The following is a 9844-nucleotide window of genomic DNA, read 5'->3' as shown; positions in this document are numbered from 1 at the left end:
TTTCTTCTCTCTTTCCCATAAGACACTGCCTCCTCAGTCTGGGCAAACAGGTCAAGCTAGCTGATGGGAATCAGACAGTTGTTGATCCAATTAGAGATCCCCTGGAGCAGCGTCAGAGCGTTGCAGAATCGCAATAAAATACTGTCTTCTTTCTTCCCTTTCCTCTTCAAACATTGCCCTTGCTGTAAAACACATGACTTTCTAGAGACACATATCTTATGGAACTTGCGAGCCAGAAACCGATAGGATCCAACTAAAGTTGTAATCAAGAAGTACAAAGCTTCCCATCATCCAAATCTTTTCAGAGTGACATATTTTGGTCTGAAGAGTTCCCTCTGTTAGCCCTCTTTAAGAGCTTGCTGGGCTGAGACCAAAGCGAGTTGACTCCCAGCCCTGGTGAGAGGCCTCTTTTGTAACGGTGTCTTGATGGTGAAAAGCTGAACACAATCTTTCACACGGGGGGGGGGCATTCCTGCATTGATTTCACCATTCAGGCCAAGCAGATGTACAGCCAGCGCATGAATGTCTGACGTTACTGACATTGATGTATTATAATACGTGTGCTGATTTGTATTCATGGATCAGATGTTGTTCAGCTGGCCTTGCGAGACCATCCGGAGCACGCGAGCGCTCTTTGTCTGCAGACAGCAGAGAGAAAAGGAATGGTGTGATGTGGTGTTCTCGCTGTGCTGGCTCTTATTCTGCAGACAAAGGGCTGATTTCCCCCAGATGCCGGCCCACAGGAAACACAGGCAACAACAGCAACAATTACTAATGCACGCAGCGCTAATAAGTGCAACAAGCTTCAGTTTAAATGCCTATTGTAATTCCACCGCCTCGCACAGAAGTACATCTGCACTCACTTGGTTCTTTTTAGTGTGTGATAATGTGTCTGTTGATGAGCAGAAAGCCATGACTATCTCTTCAGAGCCACATGCACAGAGAGTGATTGAGCCGAGGCTGCGATCAAACGAGGCTAGCAGTGTGGACATCTTGTTCATGCTAAATTGCTTTTGTGTTTATACATGTGCAGGCTTGCTCTTTGGTTGGTCCAAAGCACACATGCATATATATATATATATATATACAGTATGTCTGCGGTCACCCCTCGTTAATGTGTTTTGCAGTTCCTACGGCAACCCACATAAAAAGACAATTAGGAGTTCCCACGAAGCACCTTGTTAGCGTCAGCTCTTGACCTCTGACCAGCAGCAGTCTTTTTCCCTTGTTTCTGGATCATTAGAAGGCAGCAAATTGGTTCACAGTTGAAGTTTTATTTTTCCAAAGTGCCCCCTTCAACGCAGGCTGAAGCCAGCTTCAAATGTGTTGTACTTGGAGTCGATGACTTAAAGACGCAGCATCAGCGAGCTAGTACGGCCCAGTTTATTCTGGGCTGTGCCAGTCATGAAATGATGTGTGTGTGGTGAGAGGTCTAAAAGGCTTTTAGGTTGGCAGCAGTTGGAATTGCGTGTGAATGTTTCTGCAGGTATTTTGGTGTGTTTTTTTAGGTTTCATTGCAGGGCAGGAGGGTAAGAGGGTGTGTGTGTGTGTGTATGTCATTGCTACAGCAGGGTGAGTGTGATCACAGGCTGGGTGGGGTGGTGTGAGGCTGTTGATCTTGGGCAGGAGTCTTAAACAAATTGGCTGCTTCACTGTGGGAACTGGGATGTAGTCGCAGGGGTAACGTCAGCGTGCTCTGTGTCAGATTCTGCAAATCGCTCCAATAGCTAATTATCTCCCAGAGTGCCAGAGGAGGGGTTTGGACCAGCTTTGTTGTTTTTTCTTCTGCTTATTTTTCGTTCTCTCTCTCCATTCTCCGCAACATTCTCCAGGGCAGACTCTGAAAGTTTGGTCCCATATTGGCCCTCAAAAACATATAAAAACACTTTCACTTTTTTTACGACATGAGTTTGTCTTAAGGCTTCCCCTGAACACAGATTCTGCTTGTTGACAAGTTACAAGAAGAAGTTGACTAGTTGACAAGTGTTGAATTAGGGCTGGGAATCTTTGGGTGTCTCACGATTCGATTTCGATTCTTAGGGTCATGATTAGATTCGGAATTGATTTGCGATTCATAACAATTCTGGATTCAAAGTCTATTTCTGAGTTAGTAACTACTTCAGGATCGACTCCAGTCCTCTGTGAGACTGGCTACATTTCTTGTTGCTCCATTTGGCATTCTACTGAGTTAAAGAGCTAGCCTTAGCACTTAGCAGGGAGTCACCGATTAGCCCCAGAAAAAATTAAATAATACTATTTTTGGAAGTTATGACTCGTTATTAAATCATAGAAGAGAAGAATCTAGATTTTTATATAAATCGATTTTTTTGCCACCTCTAGGTTGAACACTGAAAATATATAATTTTTAATTTGGCACACACTTGAAGAGAGCAACCTCGTGATGACAACACTAACTACATGAGCGCTAACGATTGTCAATCAAACTTTGTATAACTTCATCCCTCTTTGGCTCCACTGTGCACCACTCTTTTGAAAACCCCCTGCTTTAGTACCTGAACTTGGCAGGATACTTTATATTGACTTCTGTAATTCAAAAACCAATGGAAGCATGCAAGGTGAAGCTCTGGAATACATTTTGGAGCATTTGTTTTAGACCTTCAAGTAAATCAAAACTTTGGCAGAAACGACTAACTCTTTCTTGGACTGAAACAGGAATGTTTGCATGTTTTTTGCCCTACGTTAACACAAGTTTAACAACTATAAAACATTGATCTAAAAAAATGACATTTGCAGTAGCTACATTTCAGAAAACAGAAATAAAAAGACAAAACGTCAAGTTAGATAATCAAGCCTAAATAATAGAAACACTGGTCATGAGATGAGATCAGACTGTTTAAAGACGTCTGTCTCAGCTCTGATTTCTCTCTCTCTCCTGTCTCCTGATTTCAGTGCTGTGTTATTATCAAGGCCCGAGCGCCTCTAACATCTGGGATGGCAGATTAAAGCTTCAACCATTCTCTCATTTGGTGTCATCTCTTGCTCAGGGTGATGAAAGCTCCCGTTGCTCGCCTCCCGCAGACAGCGACGTGTTGTCACAGAGCGGCCGTGTCACGAGCTGCCAGGCCTGTAATGCAGAAGCGATGACAGGCGAGCCGGGTTCCTTTCTAAGCTGCCAGGTGCGGGGCGGCAGAGGTTCAGTGTCTGGACGAGCTTAGTGTGGACTGTACTGTTCTGTTGCTGAACTGTACAACCTTCCCAGGGACTGAGTGTTTGATCCTGGTGTAGGTTCTTCCAAGACCTCTTGTTTTCTCCTCCTTTCTCTCCCCAGTCACTCACCTGTTTCTCTAATCTCTTTCACTCTGTCCCCCTTGTTTCTCACTGTCTCATTCCCCTCTTTCATCTCCTCAGTCTGCTTTGAAAGAGATTCTGATCTTGCTGACTTGCACCAAAAAGGGGAACCAGCACTCCTAAGACCCCCCCCAGATCCCCTTCCAAGAGAGCCGCTCCTTTCTCATGATCTCGTTGAGAACTCCCCCCCCCCCCCCCCCCTTTCTCTGATTTTTTTTCACTCTTTTCTGTCATTGAGTCTTTCTCTCTTCAGTATCTCATCACCTGCATCAATTTAGTCTTTTTTATTTTGTGCTCACCTGCAGCCCCGGTGTGGGAACATGCCCTTTGAGAAGTTATCATTATAGGTGAGCTCAACAGATGTAGCACCTTGTGTTGGCATCCTTATTGAAATAATGATCGTTTTTTATGTCATGATTTCCTGCTGATAGAAAAGGTTATAGTGCCCCCGGTGTACACTGTTAGAAAAGCAACATAAGTATCTCTTCTCAAACAGCACAGTGTGGAAAACATTTCAAATAGAAGAGAACATGGCTGTAAAAGTACAACACAGAGGGAATATGTGTGAGGAACAGGAACGCCTTCTAGAAATAAGCCTTGGCTGCCAGAGCCAGAGTCCTGCATTACCATCTCAGAGGTATTTACAAGAGCGATTACTGTGATTATTATTTCAACAATACCCTGCAATGCTCTTTCATGAGCTGCCAGCCTGGGCCGGGGAAGGGAGGGCCTGCCAACATTGTCGGTTTGGGAATCTGTCTGCGAGCTCCAACAGGAGGGGGAGAGTGGAGGAAAGACAGAAGCAGACTCATGCAACGCACTTTAAAAGGGGGTGTCCCTCCCTCTGAAAGAGGTGACAGAATGAAGTCCTTCTAATACCATCTTGTCTCCTCTCCCTGTCTCTGCAGCTCCCACGGAGCCTTTGCTGTGCAAATTTGCCGACGGAGGGCAGAAGAAACGCCAGAGTCAGAGCAAGTACCCTCAGAACGGGAGGCCGTGGCACAGAGAAGGCGAGGTAAGAGGTTTTCCTCAGACACGACCTTTTATTACCCTCACAGATCAAATGAAGTGTTTACTGTGTCAAAATTGGGTAGAAAACGTCTTTCAAAAGGTGCTGGTAAAGTAAAGAAACAAATCCGTACAGATCACAACTGGATCCCTAAATAACATGACAAAATACATTGAGTTAATTGTAAACAATAAAAACTGTGACTCTTCAAGTTAGTCACATTAGAGACGCAGCAATACTACCTTTTTATTCCTGATAGAATTTTAATACTTACATTCACAAGTAGGCAGATTCTGAGTACCCCTGACTGATGTCATACAACGCAGAAAAAAATACAATATATAACCTAAAAAATCAAATGTACCCACCTACCCACTCACTGCCTTATTGATCGACTGGTTAGTCTCAATAATCAGCAGAGTAGTTTTTTTCTGTGTTGGAGGCATTTTAGATACCGGTGTCAGTTTTGGAACAGCTCTTTTGATTTAAGAAAAAACAAACATTGAAGTTTAAATATGAAGTGCTTCTAACAAAATCCATTTACTAATTTAAATCAAATCATTCATCAAATGCTTCTTTTATTTTGTATTACCTTTATGCTCACATTCACAAATTCAGTAAATAAAAGCACCAAAACGTCAAACACATTTACATTCACACATTTGACATAGTCTCTTAAAGTGATAGTTACTCTATTAGAATTGAAAATCAGGAAAGACTGCAGCCACAACATACAACTTGACCCAGATGAAGTCTTTTCTGATGCAACAGGATGACATTATAGACCAGGCGTTTACCTCTGAGGTCATGTTATTTCTAATAGCAGACACCATACTTGCTAACAAAGCCCCTTGAGTTGGCTCTAACATCTGGTTTTACGTGAACTCTTACTGCCTGTCATTTGTATTTACTCTAAGGTATGAGGCTGTTACAGAAAGAACAGGGGGAAAAAAACCCAGATATCGATCAAACTGGCCCCGGATGCATAGGCGCTGTCACGTAAATTGCATCTCAAGCCAAACGCCTCAGTGAACACGTATATTCCCGCCATACATCAGGATGCAGGGAAAAACAGAAATTGGATACAGCGCCATGGTAACATATTCATCAGCAACATGTAGAGACAAGGTTAAAGTGTCTTCATAGGATACAGAGCAGCTATACTGGGAAGGACGCACAGAGGAGACAGGAAGAGAGACTGGACTATATGGAACACACACACACACACACACACACACACACACACACACAAACACACACATTAAGAGAGGCTGACAGTTGTGCTGAAACGGCAAGGTAAAGGAGATGAAATGTTTGTCCTTCAGCAAACACATGCTCTCTGTGTGTCTGTGTGTCTGTGCGGGTGTGTGTCGGGGAGGAGTGTGTGGGGTAGAACAGGAAACATGTGTGTTTGTTTGTGTGTCTGTCACATGTTGAGCACGTCTCACACCTGTGAGCCAGTGAAGCGTGTTTAACCTAAATCAAATTGCTACATCCTCCTGCTGCTCCACACGTTGACAGGGTCAGTTGACTTGTGGTAAAATGAGTGATTGTGTTTGAATGCGTGTGTGTGTGCGTGTGTGTGTGTGTGTGTGTATGCTAAATCGTGAGAGGTGTAATATCCCTATTACATTAAAGATTAAAGGGAAAAAAAAGTCTCCAAAGAGAGGAAACAGGAAGCGCCCCCCTCGTTTCTCTTTACCTTACTTTAACCCTGACTTCCTCACTATCTTTGACCTGATCATTCAGCACCTTCTCACCATGTAACACTGATCCTACCTCCAGTACACAATGTCTATATTCTGCTAATTATGCTTTTCTGAAACACATCCAACATCAACATCATTCCTTTCCAGGAAGTTTGACTTTATACAGTTTATAAGTCAAAGTGAGAATACCACGGTGCGCTGTGGACAGACGTAGCACATGAGTTTAAAACTTGCTGTTTTAAAAATCCCTCCTCCCTCTCGTTCAATTGCAGCAGCATGACTGAGAGGCCGAGGTTTAACGGCCAGAGTTCAAGGCACCGTGTGTGTGAATGTGTAAATCGGAAGCTGAACACAGAACCTGTGTGTGTGTGTGTGTGTGTGTGTGTGTGTGTGTGTGTGTGTGTGTGTGTGTGTGTGTGTGTGTGTGTGTGTGTGTGTGTGTGTGTGTGTGTGTGCTTTTGCTATCCTTGAGGGAGCCAGTGTGAGATATAGACCTTCAGAGTGAGGACCGTGTTTTTAAAACTGAGGTCATTTTAACCGACAAACTTCACAGAGAAATATTATAATTAGGGGGTTAACATTTAAAGTGAGGAGAGGGTTCAAATAAGTTCAACTTGTTGACTAGATTGAGATTTGGTTTAATACTGTCCTCTATTTTGTTGTCCTTTGGAACAAATAGACTTTCTTTCTTCTTTAAAGTAATGCATGGTTGAAACTCTGACTCAAAAATCACAAATCCAAGGTGCAAAATTATTTTTAAAAGTGGTATGCACATGTCACCCCCCTCGATTCTTTATGATTTCCATACATTTTCACATTACATTCTTGATTTTGCATTAAAAAGCACATGGTAGCTCTTTTGCTGTGCTCTCTTCCCTAGACTCTAGTGACACAAAGTTAGGATTTATTCATCATATACCTCTATTGCACCTAAATATATCGCTCCTTACTACCTCAAAGAGAAGGTGAGGAGTCTGTTATCATGAATTAGCATTTTGCATGCATCCACTTTACATATAATGTAAACCTGTACCTCTGCACCTGTTGCAGAAATAAAAGGAACATCTGCAGTCTAAGTCAGGGTTCAGTCTTACTCTCAGCCTTCAGCAGAGTGTGTAACATCATCTATTAACATCCTGTTATACACCAGGTCTTTGCATTCATACCTGCCCTTAAAAGGCACATTTCCTTTTAAATAATCTCATTTTAGGAGCAACACTAGTTACATTTCCGTTGTCCATTATTGATTAGGGGCCGTGAGTTGCTTTTTGTCTGGCTTGCTTTAGAATCCTTTTTTCCTCCACCTCACATTAGCACCTGGAGGTCACGGTGGAAGTCAGACCACCTGCAGATAGCACTCAGATTGCACTGCATTCAGAATGCATGTACAACTACATTTTTAATAGAAAGGCCTTTATGCATTAAGGATAGTAATCCATGCATGCATGTGTGTGTATGTGTGTGTGTTTGCATGCAGTGGTCAGTGATCAGCTGCTCGGGCAGACAGCAGATAGACATCACATGTAAGTCTATTTGTCAGAGTTGTGTCCATTCTTCAACTCGCTCCCTGCGCCAGGCAGAAATACAGGGAGCAACACCAAAACCAATCCATTACTCTCTCTATTTCTTTTTCTCCATGTACCCCCCCCTCTCTCTCCATCTCTACAGCGTGTCTCACTCTGCTCAAATCTCTTCCTCTCATTCTCTTCTTCTCCGGCTGTCTCTCTTTCTGCCCTTCAGCGCTCTTTCCTTCTAGTCGTTCTCTCCATCTCTTCTTCCCGATGTTTGAAGTCTTCCCAGATCCCACAGCAACATATGGAGAGAGAGAGAGAGAGAGAGAGACTCAGTGAGACTGAGAGACAGAAAGAGAGAGGGAACACATTGCATGATCAGTCAGGAGTTACACAGGGTTGAGTGCTGCAGGGTGGCTGCTGGTGAGGATTGAGAAATATATGACAGATTTTCTTGTAAACTACCCAAAGTGGGAGTCTAGAAAGTGCTGCTTCTCGCTGTCTCATGCTGACAAACATATTAGTCACTGCAATTTTTCTGCAGCACGCACACATACACACACACACACACACAAGCGCCGTGGGTTCTTGTTCTTTTTTCTCTCCTTTTCTTCTTTCTCTCTTTCCCTTTTTTCTCTTCCTCGCTCACTTTCACCAGCACACACTCCCACACACAAAAACTTTCAAAGTCACACTTCTCAAGCACCTACTCTGGGGGAATGAGTGTAGATGAAAAAAAAAACATCCGGCTTTCCACTCTGTGTGAAAGCCTGACAGATGTCCGAGTGTGTGTGAGGGTTTGCTGTGTGTGTGTGTGTGTGTGTGTGTGTGTGTGTGTGTGTGTGTGTGTGTGTGTGTGTGTGTGTGTGTGTGTGTGTGTGTGTGTGTGTGTGTGTGTGTGTGTGTGTGTGTGTGTGTGTGTGTGAATGGCCACGAGGCTGGGAGAAAAAATAGAAAGTGAATGTGTGTATGGAAGACAAAAATACCAGGATGGAGCTGGTCAACGTGTGAGTGTGAGTGTGTGTGTGTGTGTGTGTGTGTGTGTGTGTGTGTGTGTGTGTGTGTGTGTGTGTGTGTGTGTGTGTGTGTGTGTGTGTGTGTGTGTGTGTGTGTGTGTGTGTGTGTGTGTGTGTGTGTCAAAGACTTGAAGGTGCTCCTATATAAATACATATAGTCCAGTGGAGAGCAGGTGTCCTTTCAGCTGCCTAATAAGAGCTGTCCTCACCTGAACTTTTTTCAGAGGAGTGAGTGTTAAACTCATGCTTACATGTACAAGCTCACCTTTAAAGCTGCTGTGTTGGTATGCTAAATGTCAAATTAAGATAATAATGCAAAGAAAATGTTAAAATGTGCAAACAGCTTTTTATTATTTATTAACCTAAGCCTTTCACGGGCTCCATAGAAAAGTCTTACAGTCATCGGCCATGCAGGCTGCTGCTCCAGAGTTTTCTCTGCTGCTCCAGAGTTTTCTCTGCTGCTCCAGAGTTTTCTCTGCTGCAGAATTCATCAGGACATGCAACCAAGGGCAGCACTTATGGGAGTTATCAGCCTTAGCAGACAGCTGGCCATGTCAGCTGCAAATAATGTGTAAATACATAAACAGAATTTTAAAGAAAAACACTAAAGGTTTAAAAGTTGTTTACATGTCAAAGGGGATGCCGCAAGTTCCCTCATCTAAACGTCTTCTAAAGCACTTATAGTCACAAAACACCAGCAAGGGTTTATTCATTCAGAGGAGATTGTGTGTCTTTACTCACTGACGTGGGTTCAGTCTAGGAGCACTGATCCCCCCTGTTCCTCTGAGCCACTATTCCCTTAACATTACAGCCGAGTGTAGGTAACCCTCCGGAGGAACAAGGTCAAAAAAGTGGTCCAGAGAGATGGGAGGAGGGGAGATTAAGAGATGAGGGGGGTGAGGGATGAAGAGACAAAGGTAAGGAGAGGAAGGTGGAGAACACTAGAAGAATGGAGGGGTAAAGTGAGGGAGAGGGAGAGAGGAAGGGCAGGAAAAAGAGAGTGTGTATGTGTGTGTATGCTGATGAAATCTGCCGTCCTCAGCAGCCTCCCGTTAAAAGAAATCGGATTAGCCCTCCTCCGGGAGAGAACCTTCAGGAATGCAGATGACGGATTGTGCCGCACAGGTTTCTCTCCTGGACTCTTAGGGGGGCCACACACACTCACTTACACACCCACGCACACACATCATCACCACCAGACAAAGAAGTGAATTTTTCACTCACTCCTTTTTCTCTGCAAAGGGCACATCTTCATTCAGTCTTATTCATAAAACCATGATTGTACGTGAT

General features: G+C 43.7%; 1 protein-coding gene across 6 annotated transcripts in view; it reads left to right on the top strand.

The window, feature by feature from the left end:
* The window catches only part of rbms3 (RNA binding motif, single stranded interacting protein), a 285229-nt gene that overhangs the window by 235155 nt on the left and 40230 nt on the right, over positions 1 to 9844 (top strand). For all 6 annotated transcript variants that reach the window (XM_061058800.1, XM_061058799.1, XM_061058803.1 and 3 more), the window contains one exon: positions 4218 to 4324. In XM_061058800.1, coding sequence (XP_060914783.1) covers positions 4218 to 4324 — 107 coding nt within the window. The remainder of the gene's footprint in view (positions 1 to 4217; positions 4325 to 9844) is intronic.

This window comes from Labrus mixtus, chromosome 16, assembly GCF_963584025.1.
Source record: "Labrus mixtus chromosome 16, fLabMix1.1, whole genome shotgun sequence".
In the NCBI taxonomy this organism is placed as follows: domain Eukaryota; kingdom Metazoa; phylum Chordata; class Actinopteri; order Labriformes; family Labridae; genus Labrus; species Labrus mixtus.
The sequence above is the reverse complement of the archived record's forward strand: the minus strand, read 5'-3'. Positions and strand labels throughout refer to the sequence as shown.